This window comes from Montipora capricornis, chromosome 11 (assembly GCF_036669925.1).
Source record: "Montipora capricornis isolate CH-2021 chromosome 11, ASM3666992v2, whole genome shotgun sequence".
Classification (NCBI taxonomy): domain Eukaryota; kingdom Metazoa; phylum Cnidaria; class Anthozoa; order Scleractinia; family Acroporidae; genus Montipora; species Montipora capricornis.
The window spans coordinates 7,792,910-7,807,762 of record NC_090893.1 but is presented as its reverse complement, the minus strand read 5'-3'; the positions used below and the strand labels follow the sequence as shown (position 1 = coordinate 7,807,762).

At 41.2% G+C, this 14,853-nt stretch overlaps 1 protein-coding gene across 1 annotated transcript in view; it reads right to left on the bottom strand.

Moving 5' to 3' along the window:
• The window catches only part of LOC138023057 (KICSTOR complex protein SZT2-like), a 90,186-nt gene that overhangs the window by 30,526 nt on the left and 44,807 nt on the right, over positions 1-14,853 (bottom strand). The window contains exons 42-56 of the mRNA XM_068870088.1: positions 13,583-13,735; positions 12,605-12,979; positions 12,098-12,253; positions 10,905-11,274; positions 10,220-10,402; positions 9,432-9,513; positions 8,604-8,736; positions 7,532-7,567; positions 6,120-6,268; positions 5,633-5,812; positions 5,241-5,278; positions 5,136-5,142; positions 4,830-4,982; positions 4,403-4,591; positions 2,551-2,697 (exon numbers count right to left, since the gene is read on the bottom strand). Coding sequence (XP_068726189.1) covers positions 2,551-2,697; positions 4,403-4,591; positions 4,830-4,982; positions 5,136-5,142; positions 5,241-5,278; positions 5,633-5,812; positions 6,120-6,268; positions 7,532-7,567; positions 8,604-8,736; positions 9,432-9,513; positions 10,220-10,402; positions 10,905-11,274; positions 12,098-12,253; positions 12,605-12,979; positions 13,583-13,735 — 2,351 coding nt within the window. The remainder of the gene's footprint in view (positions 1-2,550; positions 2,698-4,402; positions 4,592-4,829; positions 4,983-5,135; positions 5,143-5,240; positions 5,279-5,632; positions 5,813-6,119; positions 6,269-7,531; positions 7,568-8,603; positions 8,737-9,431; positions 9,514-10,219; positions 10,403-10,904; positions 11,275-12,097; positions 12,254-12,604; positions 12,980-13,582; positions 13,736-14,853) is intronic.

Genomic DNA, 14,853 nt, shown 5'->3' with positions numbered 1-14,853 from the left:
AAGTAAATTGACTTTACTTTTATCAAGTTGTCGCAACATCAGCGTATCCACAGCACACGACACACTTCTTCATCAGGAACGTGTTAACTCGAGGGAGCCTTCAGCATGTTAAGATATAATCGCGGATCTAAACAATTTACATGATAGAAATTACCTGAGGGCGTATGCTATATTTGTTATTGTTTAAAATCTTGGGTGCCAAAAACCAAGACCAAACGCGACTTAATTGCACGAGCACATTCCCGCTGCATTTAATGATGGCTGTAGTTTTACGCATCACTTTTTCAAGCAATGACAAACACAACCAAGTCTAATCATGACTTGAATTGTACGCGCGCCTTTCCCGCACTTTGAACGAATGTAGTTCATTCGAATTCTAATTGGCTCATCGTGTTGTTAAGTCTGTTGCGACTGTCGGAATGGTTGGTTCTTTTGGACACTCAATCATCACCTGTACGCTAGCGTTTTGCCTGAGGGTATCTGCGAGCATCCAAGGGAATACAGCCGGCCACACGAAGAAACAGCCCTAAACAAACAAACAAACAAACAAACAAATCGATCAAGGCGAGAATTTTAAAAAAAGTATGTCGTTGTGCGTCCTCACAAACGGAACTGATCAATATGACATTTCTCTTTATATTTCTTCGCTGATCCAAGTAATGGGACTGAAAAAAATAATCAGCAAAGAAAAGCACCTCACGTCGTTTTGCGTCGTCACAAACGGAACTCATCAATATGAAGTTTCTCTTTACATTTTCTTCGCTGATCCAAGTAATGGGACTGAAAAAATAATCAGCAAAGAGAAAGCCCCTCAAGTATGACTTGGATTTTGTTATGGTACTGAAGTCAAACCTCACTTGAAAGACAAGTTCCAGCAGCATAATCCCTCCAGGCGATGCCCTTTGCAAGTAACAAAGATGATTCTCTTTTCGGTCTTTGGAAAAGTGTTCTTTCCTTGCATCACCACACTAGAATCTTTCGCGGCTTGGCACCGACGACTGAACGACCCATATGTCTAAAGAACAAGCGATTGTCTTCTTTGAGAAGAAGCAAAACCAGTTGGAAAAATAATCAATTATTTCGGGGAATAAAAGGCAGGATAATCTATGAGGTCGGTCAAACAGAGCAGATCAGATCAAGTCGGTATATATTCTCCGAAACGGGGGATTTATCTCAATAAATCCCCATTGATAGCCTTCCATTTTCAAATCTTTCAACGCACGTGCCCCCGTCCGCAGTGCTACTATTAAGGTCACAGTAGCAAAGAAGCACGTGGATCAGACCAAGACTTTGAGTAAGTTCAACGCTAAACGGGGTCTGTATTGAAAAAAAGTAAGGGTGGTGCGTTAACAACATGTGTGAATCGCAAACAAATTCCATTGGTGAAACACCTAGAGAAAACATAAAATAAAGATACGACAAAGAGAAACAAAACGAAACAACAGCACTGAAGCTTGCATGAAGAGAAGGCGATAGTGCGTCATAGGGACACCTCTTTCGCCGTTTGCTGTCCATTTTCGCTCCCTACCTTCGACTGGGATTAGGTGATGGGGGCAGGGTCGGAACCACAATGAACTGCAGTGACTGCATGTATTGCTTGTTACTGTTGGCTATAGGCTGATTTTAAGTCCTGATGCCACACCTCTTCCTGTGGACGAGTCTCCTGTTCATTCAGTCCTGCAGAAAAACAACGAAGGTAAATCAGCTCTTAATTCAAAACTACAGAAACTTGGTAGTCTTAACGGATCACGTGAAGGCTAGGATCTTGCAGTTATGAACTCAATTTTAGCAATTGCGAAGAGAAGTCAGAAAAATTCAGCCAGTACACGAGACAACGGGGTGTGAACCCGTGACCTCGCGAATGCCAGTGCGAGCGCTTAAAACAACTGAGCGATGAAGCTACTGATGTTAGGAGCTGGTCATTTGTGGGTTCAAATGTTCCCATGATGAATTGAGTTCAACGAACGAGATGATACATGAACTGAATCATATATTGAACTGGGGATATTGAACTCAAGTGAAGCGATGATCCTAGCAGTTATGAACGAAATTTTAGCAATTGCGTAGTGAAGCCTGAAAAATTCGAGACATTCAATGGGTAAATGGAACCCGTGAACTCGCTATACCGGTTGCGGCCGCTCTAGACAGCGCTAAAGAAACTAGGAAAGCTGAAGTTTCGAGCGTTCGCTATTCTCCAGGGCGGAAAAGGATAATGGACCTTTAAAGGGATTTTATATGGCATAGTGGAGCAAGCCTATTAGAGTAACGCCTGAAAACAAGATTGAATTTAAAGTAAAAAGAGAGGCGTTCATAGATTCCCGCGAAAATGGTTAGGGCTGCGACTTTATGGTCCGAAATTGGTTCCGACTCTCAAGTTATTCTAGATGGTCATCGCTCAACTTCTCGACTGCACTTGTAAATAGCCAACTGGGCTGGTTAGTGCCAGATGGAATTGTGGAAGAGTTGGTGTGTTGTTTATAATTTGTTTCAATGGCCCTGACAAGAGCACAAGAGGACTGAGCTCTCAAATAAGTACATAATTATCTGTACCTTCTTCGCCTTTTTCTCTTCGGTAACGTCTTTCGACGCTATGGCAGAACGTTTTGTCTCCAGTTGGGATGAAACCCCAGTAGAGGTGACTGCGCAAGTAATGAAGTCGCATCGGACGATCGCTGTAAGCGTCTCAATTTTGTCTTCCTGTTAGAACCAAAATAGAGTTCACCCAGAGTTCAACTTTCATATTTGAAACGCGCTAGATGTACTACAATCAAATTTTAGCCCGCAAATTCGGCTCCTCTGGCAATTGAGGAGGGCGGCTATGTAAAAAACAAAGGCGCTACCGAAAGGCGCTACGGAAACCTATAGTAAAAGTGAACAAACTGTCAAGTGTCGCCGCCATGCAAATCTGCTTGTGACAAATCTGCACAATTTCTTCGCGAAGGTTACCAACACCGGGTGCAACAAACATATCGCTTGCTGTGACGACTGTGTGTTATTTCGTAACACTGAAGGCCTTTCCAGCTACATCCACGTTTCAGGTGGTCCGCACACTATCATAGCAGATAGCGTACTATACTGGCGACTAAATACAATACCCCGCTAACAACGTGTGCGTTCTCAAACTCCTTAATCCACGAGGAAAACGTTTTGATATGACATACAAGGCCTTTCTCGAACAATCCGTTAATACCATTTTAAAGGACATCGTTGCCCTTTCTGTTCTTGAGATAATCAATCGTTTATTCACCCGTAGACTGGATTATCTCTTACGAGATCTGACTTCATTTTCTCACTATGTCGTATAATCAATGGATTCCAGCTGACGCATAGGGTGGAGCACTTCCTTTTTATAGCGCCACTTCATAGCAAAGAATGGAGACCTAGCATTTGAGGTGTATGTTAATTGAAGAGAATTATATCTCGCTTGCGGTTTACGGCGAAATAAATGACTGAATATCGCGACAAATGGGTCGAGCCTATGACCCCCCTATTACTAGTTTGGATGCTCTGCCAATGAGCTGCAAAAGCTTATGAAAGCTCGGCCATCAAACTATAGGTTCAGATGAAATTTGTCCCCGCGAATTTTTTTTTTAAGCAGGTAAATGTTTACTTTTGGAACTTCTTCGCCTGGCAGAGGTTCACAGAAAGAAACAAGCTAAAACAAATACGTTTCATTAATTTTGGGAGACAGAAAAGTTACTGCCAGGAATTGCCGTTTCTAGAAAAGGTGGTTTTCATTTTCTTGATACTCCACACTGTCTGAAACATATGGAGGTGTACGCTGCCACATAAGGTCAAGATCATCCAAAGTCTGCTCTAGAATGGCCTCTGAAAAAGACAACAAATTACTTCATTTTTATACTTCTTTTATTACTGTAGTCTTGTTTATTTATTGAGCAAAGTTCAAACGGCTTAAGGGCGGTTTTCTTTAGTCAGACCTGGCCAGCCAGACCCGTCAGTTTGCAAAGAAAATGCAACAATTTGAGGGAACACTTGCATTCTTCTGGAGGAGTACATAACATCCTCGAAGTGCGTTAAATTTGAAGGCGTTATAGAGTTAGTCCTTCCCAAATGTCTGGTCTGCTGTCAGTTCTGTCAAATGGAAAGCGCCATAAGTTATCTTGATAAAACAGCTTCAGCCAACCGAGAGGGCAAAATCGGGCAGCTTCGTTTTAAACCTTAATGTATAAACGACTACTCCCTTCAGTTTTCAGAAGATGACTTGACAGTTTTACTGGACTTGAAACAGAAGTTGCGCACTTACTCTTTATCTGCACGAAACGAATTTCCTGAAAAAAGGAAAACGAAACGAGACATTTTCGCAACGAAAAATGAAAAGATTGATTTAACTATTAAGCAGCCTCTGAGACAAATGCATGCTAATCATAATAATATAATCTACATCGTCATTTCCATCACCATCATCATCGCCATAGTTGTCGTCATCGTCATCGTCATCGTCATCGTCATCGTCATCGTCATCGTCATCATCATCATCATCATCATCATCACCAGTACCACCATCACTGGCATCTCGAGCAACGGACGGACGTCGAGAAGTTTCCTTTATCCCGTATTGACGCGAAGCTACCTGTACCACTCAATTTCATATATCAAACAGACGATTTTCTCGAAAACGTGGGTGCAATCACTGCCAAAACAAAGGAAAACTTTCGGTTGCCTTCCATTGCTATAAGACGTTTTTATTCCGATGTCACCATCACAATGGACTTGTAATTATCACGCTCAGAAATATTCTAACACTAAACTACAAACAGAATACGCGCAAAACATAAGCTCCAAACTGGACACAACAGTGAAGCAATTACCTGAAACTGGTACCCATGCCTCTTAACAAGGTCTCGATTGTGAAAATACGTTGCACGATAAAGAGGCTTCGGAGGTGTCACATCGCGGAGGACTTCATCAAAGACGAGAATGTTTGGAGATGGCGGCAGTTGTCTTTGCAAGGCCCGCTCTCGCTGTAAGAATATGATAACCAAATTAAAACCAACGACTAAAATTTAGACTAACTAACCAACTAGCGGCTTAGTATTCAAACAGGGCTACCCAAGTACCTTACTAATCATCTATTTAACTAACTTAGCAACTCACTACGTAACCAACTGACTGACTGTCTGACTGACAAATTCAATAAAAATGAGAGCAAAAAGCAATCGCAAATTGGTCTTACTTACATCACGAGAGGGTGGCCCGGGACAGCTAATCAGAGACATCACATCTTTATCATTGGCAGACAAACAAACGGGTTCATGTCCTTTTGAAGATAATATCAACGCATAGCATTAGTTACGTGAGCGCTCGCTTGTGCAGGTTACCGTTTAATCGCTAGATGTGCTTCGTGCGTATTCACTATGGTTTTTTTAGCGTCTTTGTTTGATCTTTCTGTGTTTTCGTTTGGGCCTCTTTACCCATGAGCATAACCCTCGAATTTTATAGTTTTGTTAATTGAAAAGTTTGTTTCTTATGTCTATGGACGGCTTGCGTCACGCGTGAATTCCTCTGTGTTAACATACGCGCGTTAGTGTATTGGAAACGCGCAGTGCATTCATTAATGGGTCGTCTGCTTTGCATGGGTCCTTGTATGACAGAGAGAGAAAAATCCAAGTACCTTCCCCTCCTTTCCTTTGTTGATGTCTGCAAAAAGTGTGTGGTGGAACAAACCCAATTTCTGGCTCAGAAGACAAGAGGTCAGATGGCAACGGGCGTTACTCCAATTTAACAAGCGATGCAACTGTTTGTCAAAGGTCTGGTTCAAATCTGCAGCCCAGTTGTACGTAAAAGCTATTACCTATTACGAGAAAGAAACAGCAATTCATGAATGAAAAGATAAAATAGCTACGAGCAAGCGAAAGAGCCTGCAAAACGTCTGCCAGCTGGCAACTCTCAAAAAGTCGTCGAGAAAAAAAAAAAACGCTCCCATGCACTCCTCCCCCGTAATATCTTGATTTGCACTATGCCACAATCGCGGTTTTGCTACCTGGCCTATCGATCAGAGAGAGGCTGGTGGTTTCATTAAGTTTACACAAGTCTAAATAGGTCAGGTCATCACAGAGAAAACAACAATTCAAAGTCCACCAAATTTCCAAGGAACTTACATCTCTGTCCAATACGGTGACAAGTAAAAACTTTTGTCTGGGGACCCCTCCCACGGACAGACTAGCTAAAGACGTTGTATCTGAAAAAGTCCTTCCTGGTGTTGGTGCATTGGAATCCAGCGGCTTAAAACGCTGCAGAGCTGGACGTACTAAAATGAAAAGGAGAAAAAAAAAGTAACGTTGAGAATATCTTCGTCCTTAGAGATCGAGTCTTTCCGAAAGACTTGATCGGACCGAGTCAGTAAATACCGAGAACAGCCAGCTCTAGCCTCCAGCTGCGCGCGGCGGAAAGGACTAACATTCTTCCCATCTCTCATTGGTTTTTGCCGGATTTCATGGATTTTGCCTTTTTTCCAAGTATGAACAGGCCATCTTTCACATTTCTAAATTTATGTTTTCTCTTTTCCACGTCCTTCTTGCACTCGTTCTAGAAAATTCGTGCCTAATCGGTGTCGAAGGTCTCTTTTTAGGACTTTTCTTTGCAATCGTAATGATTTCCCTTGGAACAGTCCCGCTGTATCTTCTTGTAGGACTCAACATTATTCTAACTACAATCCTGAACTGAATTCGACTTGATGTCAAATGAGTAATCGTGAAGAACAGCTCCCCTTCACCAACAGGCGCCCGACAGACTACCGACAGACTACCGACAGACTACCGACAGGTAACCAACAGGTTAGCGACAGGTGTTAAAATAAGAAAAATCAAGAATAGAACTTTCAGAGATTTGGCAAACCATTTTGTCTCTCACCATGTCGTTCGAAGTCAGAGGGACCCTACGGAGTTCTCTAGATACATCTGATAAGGACGTTCAGGAAAAGGGCGAGAATTTATCATACAGGACATGAAACTCGTCACGCTGAATTTCTGGACATATCTAGCGGAACCAGATGGAGATCGTTATCCTTGATATACACTGACCAAAAGGACCGAGACCTCTAGAGATATAGAGGATATTACACGGTGGCGAGAAGATATGAATTTTATGTTCGAGTGGCAAGAACAATAACTCACGAGTGAGCGAAGCGAACGAGTGAGATATTGTTTTTGCTACGAGAACATAAAATTCATATCTTCGAGCCAACGTGTAATGTTCTATTTATCATATGGAGACTAAATATTGAATATTTCCGATTTTATTGTGTTTCAAAGTAGTCAAGTTTTACAAATACGCTGGGCTTTATAAAAAAAGGCGGGAAAAAAAAGGCGGGAATCGTGACGTCATTGAACGATACGACACTCACAAAGGTGACATACGGAAAATACGTCACTCGGGTCCCGGATGAAATGGCGTATGGAATCTACGAGTGGTTTAGTTCCCAGTAAAACACTCTCCTCCATATAATAAGATAACACATTTAGCATGGAATTACATCCCTTGCAACTGAATAAAGATTCCGAAGAATACGTACTCTTTGGACGAGCATTCGGATCTTCCTGCGACAAATCTACAAACGACAAGAAAAGGAACCAAAATATGAATAGGAAGACAAAGAACAAGATTTTTTTTCTTCAATAAGAGCTGTAAATCGTAACGGAAAATACACTATACGACCCCTGGGGCCCGTTCCTCGAAAGTTCCCAGACTTTTCGGACCTTTTTCGAGTGTCATAACTCCTTGTTTATCTTAAGAACGGAGAGGTTGTTTGCAATTCTTTTGGTTTTTGTTACCTTATAAACGTGTTAAAAGACCAGCATATCAAACAAGCGGATGGCAGTTTCATAAATGGCTTTTCAGGCCCAAAATGTTATTGGAACTTTCGAGAAACGGGCCCTCGGTGAGAACCTTCCTGCTTTCATAACAGATTGCTCCTGGAGAGGAGTCGATCTTCTGACCCTCAGATTACTAATTCAAATGCTCTACAACTGAGAACAAAACATTTGATGGAGCTGGGACATTATACTAGGATTGGGTGACATGTGTCTTGAATACTCCTAGGACAGAAAGGTCAAAGGATGGCATTCTCGCAAATGGGACCCAGGGATGGCGCAGTGGTGGGAGAACTCGCCTCTCACTAATGTGTCCTGGGTTCGATTCCCGGAATGGACGTCACAACTGGGTTGAGTTTGTTGGTTCTGTACTCGAGAGGTTTTTCCCTCTCTGCAAACACTAACATTTGCTTTACTGTCTCCCAAATTAGCAGAACACTCGTACTCAACTACATAACATTTGCGACCAATAAATGTCGATGGTGATGATGATGATGATGCTATTGTTAAGGAGGTGATGATATTTTGGCCCGGTTAATAAATGAAGAGATAAATACCGTTAAATGCGCTCTTGCAAGTCTAATATCAATATTCCTTCAACGGTGTTGCAACTTTTAATTTTCACTCGATCTCATGTTTTTAACTTGATAATAACGTTAGGATAGCGTTGAAACGTCGTCAATGTTTTTCCAAATCACGTCTTCTACATTCCATTTTTTTGGATTTTTAATACCCAAGTAAAAGGAAAAGTTCAAAATCTGACTTCGCACATACCTTCCTCTAATCCCATACTTGCTCGCCATTGGTCCACGTTTCGACCAACCACAACAAAGAAATTGGACGAGTGTGGAAGCGGCGCAAACCTTTTGCCGGACCTGTCTGCCGATGATTCATCCACATCTTGAGTCTACGGAAAAAACGGACATTAATTCAAGCTGGAAAACGGCGGGAAAACCCTTTTCCCCGTCTTTTTATGGCTTTGCAACAAACCAGACTCTTAAGTAACGTGAACAAAGAAAAAATATGCATTATAATATTCGATTGCAAAATTAATAAAAAATTCATGACAGAGCCAAGAGAGACATTATTCATGTCACATATACCGCTGTAAATCTCAACATAGTTCAAATGTTACCCTAATAATAGTATTCTTTATCTAAACTACAGAATGGTCATTAAGTAATTAATACTTATTAACCACTAACTACTTCGTACATTCATGTCAAGATAGATCTACCGTTCATATGGTATTGAACACATATTGACAAAGGGAAGTTAACACACGCCTCTGCTTGAATGATCTTTTCAATGGACAGTGAGGGTGAACCGTTGGTTATGATCATAATATGCATTGCACTGGAAATGCAATTCATATTCCAATGGAAAACCGCGAAAACCCTCGGCAGCCCACCAACCTGCTGCATAGTCATTGCAAGAATACCCCGAGCGTTAGAACCTAAGCCACCTTCGCAAAAACTCTTTCGTTTACGGAATACATGCCCTTTAGGAAAATTTTATTCCAGTTATTCCGTTAATCCGAATTGGAATACAGGCCAACCCAAACGAAAATACGTTACAGTTTTTGACATTTATCGGCTATACCTTTAGAGGTTGTCTTGCTGGGAAATAAGGAAAACACTTGATTTTTACTGAGTCGCCACTGTCTGTTGCCCCAGTGCGATTACTGTTGAGTTAAAATACACAGCATTGTATAACAATGTATTACCAGACAGCTTAATAACAAATCCCGAAAACGTGGAGAGTGGTTTGATGTTAAGCCTGAATTCTGGAGCTATTGTTCACGGTTATTTCTTTCCTCTTGATTCATTTACTATAATATGGCTGCAAGATTCCACCTTTTAAACCTTATTGATAGACGTGGTAAACATCTTGGCCTGCTCATTCAAAGGACAAATCGCCCCAAAACAAGTTAAGTGCTTTGTCAACTTTTTATTTGTGAGCACACTTGACTTGAGATTGCCCGTACATGGAGCCGGAGTTAGCCGGTCTGTCAATTCGTGAGTCATTGAGTCATCAAGTAAGTGAGTCAATGAGTATGTGCGCCAGTCATTCAGTCAGTCAGCAGTCAGTCCTTCAATCATTGAGTCAGCAAGTGAAATTCATGATCAATAACAGGACAGACGCATGAAAAACTGACATCAATTTGTTAAGTGTATCAGTCACTAAGTAAGTGAGTTGGTCAATGAGTAAGGAGGATAGAACACAAAACATTCACTATACTTTGAAAAACTGAGCCATGAACTTTTCTTTGAAATTTCCCACTTGCCCGTTAATACTTGATAACTTAACAGAAGAAGTCTCATACACGTGTCAAGAACATTATAAGTGACTGGAGGAGCTTAAACCGACTTACAAATAATTGTACTCACCAAGGCGCTTCACGGTATACTTTTGGCTTGAAGTCAGGACAAATCGATGAGATCAGGTTCACAAGCTCAGACAGGAAATGATCTAACGCAAAATTGTTCACCAATTTGCCATCAATGCGATAAACAGATGACACACCCAGATCAAAGAAGAAAGCAAACATATCTTGCCCTAAACCCTGAAGGCTAAAAAAAGGACAGGTGTAAACATTAGGAATTAAGGTTAGAGCCGAATCCTACACGAGACTGAAATTAGCCTTAAAAGATTTCATAAAAATACAATAAAAAGGTTTTCCCCCTAATTCAGTGTTTACGTTTAGGAAGTCGTAACCAAAACATAACACGACTGATCAGTAGTTTTTTTTTTGGTGCTATTTACCATGCAGTACATGTTGGTTTGGGTGTAATGCTATTGTGTGAGTATTCAAATGAAAGCTACTGAGCAGTACTTTCCTGTGGTGCTGTTTATTATGCTGTACAAGGTGGTTCTGTCTTTTATTGTGACCATTCAAATGAAAGCTACTGAGAAGTACTTTCCTGTGGTGTTGTTTATTATGCTGTACAAGGTGTTTTATATTTCGAGTCTGAGGGTGTAATCCTGAAGTGTGACCATTCAAATATAAGCTACCAAGCAGTACTTTTCTCAGGTGCAGTGTGCTGTATAAGGCCGGTCTCCATCTATTTTTACCTCGGATGAAGTTCTCCTCGTTCTCCATTCTCAAACTGACTCCGTTTCACCCGGGTTTCTTGTTCCTTTTTGCGCTTGGTTTCCATATCCTGCCAAATTGTTTGTCCATCCCAAGACTGACCAGCACTTACCGATGACAATGTTCGAGACATTTCACGCTTTAATGGCGTTCCTTCCATTTTCGAAGAAAACACAACGTGATCCGACACAGGTGTACCCGGCTGTGAAGTAAATTCTTGGGATTCCTGGATCTCAGCTGCCGTGAAACTCTCGAACGTCCGTTCCACATCAGACGGGGCCTGTACGTTGCCTTGCGCCTTCGAAACTTCGGGCGTTGATTCCAGTTTGAACTGAAAAGGCGTTTCATTACCTTCGAAGGGAAAAAAATGAAGAGGGATAGTCAGGAAATAAACCAAGAGCTCTGAAAGGGAACCTCCAATCTTCCTGCAGAATATGTAAATTTGAATTTATTCGATTTTTTTTTTAAAGTGTTTGTACCAGGAAAACTCAATTTTAAAATCGTTTATTTTCACTTTCAAATTTCGCGGGCGCCGGCATCTTGAATAATCGTGACCTATTGTTCTGACACAAAGAGCTTTGGCGAATAACAATAGAGCCATTGTTACGCGTCACAATTACTCAAGATAGCGGTGCCAACGAAATTTGGAAAACAAAAATAGGCGATTCTAAAACGTATTTATTCTTGGAAAAATATTTAGACTAACTTGGCTGTAAAGGCCATTTCCTGTGATTTAGTGGAAGTTCCCTTTAACAGGAGAAGAACCTATGTCCTACAAAATACTAGTATGGATGCTCATGACTCTCTGTTGCTGTGTTCATAAGCCTAATTTACCAGAGTTGTCACGATGATAACAAACGAAGCTCAGGAATCCGTCAACTTCAGAGGCCGGTTCCTGAAAGGTGTAATAACTCTATTCCAGAGATAAATGTCCCGGAATAAGGCAAATTTATTATTCCACTATCACGCCATTTTACCATATTTGGTCAAGAGAACGCGCAAAATATGAGACGGTAATACACTGAATTGCTGTACAGTCGATTTCTTACGAAGTACAAGAACGTACAAGTGCCGCTTGCTGCCTAAGCTGACCACTGACAACTTCGTTCGTGTTATCTAAAAATGCATTTAATTTTACTTGTGTTCTAACGTTTGCCTTTTGTTAGTACTTTACCTGCCACTTTCAGCTTCTCCTCGTAACCTTCCGCAAGAACAGCTTCCGATTTGAACACTTCATCTTCCAGGGTGCTTTGCCTGGAAACTGGATGTGTAGATGAAACACTTGCTCGCCCGGAAAGGAACGGATTGGTTTGCGTCTTGCATGGGGTCCCTGCGAAAAGGAAATTACCTTACAGTAAACCTATGAAAACGAACTTTTCTGCTACTCTTAAAATCTCCCGTCATCGTCCAAATGCAAGGTTCGTTGCGTAGAGACAAAAAACGATGGACAATTGTGTCTACAATAGTTTTCTTTTGTTTCCGTGGTAAAACAAGGTTACTGATCACGTGAGTGAACTCGATTGCTGGATCGATTTTAGTTTTCAATACATGTCCCAGCATAGAATGCATAATAGAAAGGGATAAAGACATAATGAAGTTTGCCTTTGTTTTCCATTCTTAGCGTGAGCTACAGTTAAGACAAAATTTAAATGAACACAATGAAAACTTTGAATATGCCTACCTGTGGACCCGGATGACATGGTGTTCTCCGTCAACGATGTTTGTCGATGCCCTCCCGATGAAACCTTCCTTCCTCGGAACCCAGAGTGACTGTAAAAATCTAGTCTGCGCTTTGAGGACCTTTCAGTTGCTGCAGGGCTTTTTGGCGTGAGAGTCTTTTCCAAACAAGGCTCAGAACAAGACCTTGGACGTGTTATCCGCTGAGTTTTACAGTACTTGTCGGGGACTTTTGACAACGGCGCAGTCAACAGGTAGTATTCCGCCAAAAGGTCGCAAAGCGCATGTCTTAAGCTGAGTTTCAGGCGACCAGAGAGTTGTTCGACGCCTATGTCACCACGCTCCCAGATGGCAAACTGGACCATGATGTCATCCTCAGCTTGAAAGCATTACGCAATAATAAATGAATTTCAAGTGAAAAAAACAACAACAACTTTCCCCCACATTGCACAACCAATCATGAGATATCTTCTACCATATTAACATACATACTCTCCTAACTGCCCTCATAGGTTATGTACGGTGGAGGTGTTACGGCGGGTCTAAAGCAGAGGTCACGGGTCACAGGTCATTGTACTTGCAACTGTGCTACAGATAAATAAAGAACACAAAAGTGTCTCTTGACCCTAATCATTCTGCAAAAATGTTGTTTCAGGTCTAGGGAAAACTTTTGGTTTCGTTGGTCATCAGTGGAGCAGGGACTTCTAGTCTTGACCAGTGGAATGTGACCTGTGTTTTAGACCCGCCAATCTAGTGACCTAGTCGAGCCTATGGACTTCTGATTACTAGCATAGCCACTTCCTGTTCGAAGACTCGGTTGTTTCATCATCTCTTCAACGAGGTACTGGATTCTAATTAAAAGAGCAAACTGTAGAGTTAAGCAGATATTGACATTTGTGTGAACGTACAGAAATTGGCCGGAAAGCAAGACTTTCGTCGAAGCTTATTACAGCAACGCTCTCTATGACGGTTACTCCCTTACCAAGTTTATTCTTATCCTTGCATAAGAGCACTTCAGTGAACTGTTCAAAGTTCTCCAACTCGCCAACATACTCACTGCAGGCTGTTTTACCACATGGGATGTAGATATATCCACCACGTGAATTTAGAACTGATACCGAAATACAAGCCAAGCCTACGAAAAAAAGAAGCTATGATGTGAAATTGCGGGAGCGTCATGTTATTAAGTTTATTTGAAAGACTGCATTTGCATGAGCGAATATCCAAAAAGGTAAAGTTAAGATAAAGTTGATCTTTCGCCGTGTATTTTAAACATCATATCAATTGTTCCGAGATGTCCAAAGTCTTTTTAAAGTATGTAACCGAAGTACAGTATTAATCAATTAATGAGTACAGATAACACAGATATGTGATTTCCACAATACGTCATCGCTGTCATGTTGGTGGACGAAAATAAAAGATCTCTCATCAGCTTCTTTTGTTTGTTCACCAGCAATTTTGCATTACCTCATTGTCGCATCGGTTTCAAGAGATTGGTTACCCACAAGATCAATGACCTTGAGTTTAAACCGAAACACAAGAAATTGTTTGCATAGGAATTAAGTTCAATCTTTAGAACAACATGGCTGCCTTTCATTTGTTTAGGAACAGCTGTCACAGTAGATGACAGGCCCAGTCTGGCTATGGGAATACGTAATTTTCTAGATGAAAAAGAGCTATATAGTAGTGTGTTTTCAGAAACATTCACACCCAAAGCAGGCACGCTCGATCAACAGAAAAAAATGGTCTTGAGCCCGAGGCGCTGTTAGACAATGCCACACCATTGCACCCCCAAGAACCAAATTAAGTCAAGTAGTTGTGAACGTTAAGGGAAAACGCCTTTCATTTTTATAATAACTTTGCGAAATTCACATTCACATTTTCTCTCAGTGGGTCTCTTCAACGAAAGCTCAAACAACTTAGCACTCTTTACCTTTCTGGATTCACTAAAGAAACCTACCCAGACTTCAAGACACAACGGTGAATAGTACATATCAACACGAATTAATTTATACAAATTTTTTAAAGCAATTAATTATAATAATTTACCTGAATCCAGAATTCGTATAACTTTGAGTCCAGAAGCTATTCAAAGCTCATTCGTAACGCATTAGAGTGGTGTTCAGTTGAGTGTCGTAAAACAAATACTAAAGTAATTACGTCGACCAATCACAGCAGGTGCAAACAGCTCAGTGAACCAATCCAAATTCATAGCAGTTCCATGTAACTTGCTCAAAGCGCGGGAAAAATATC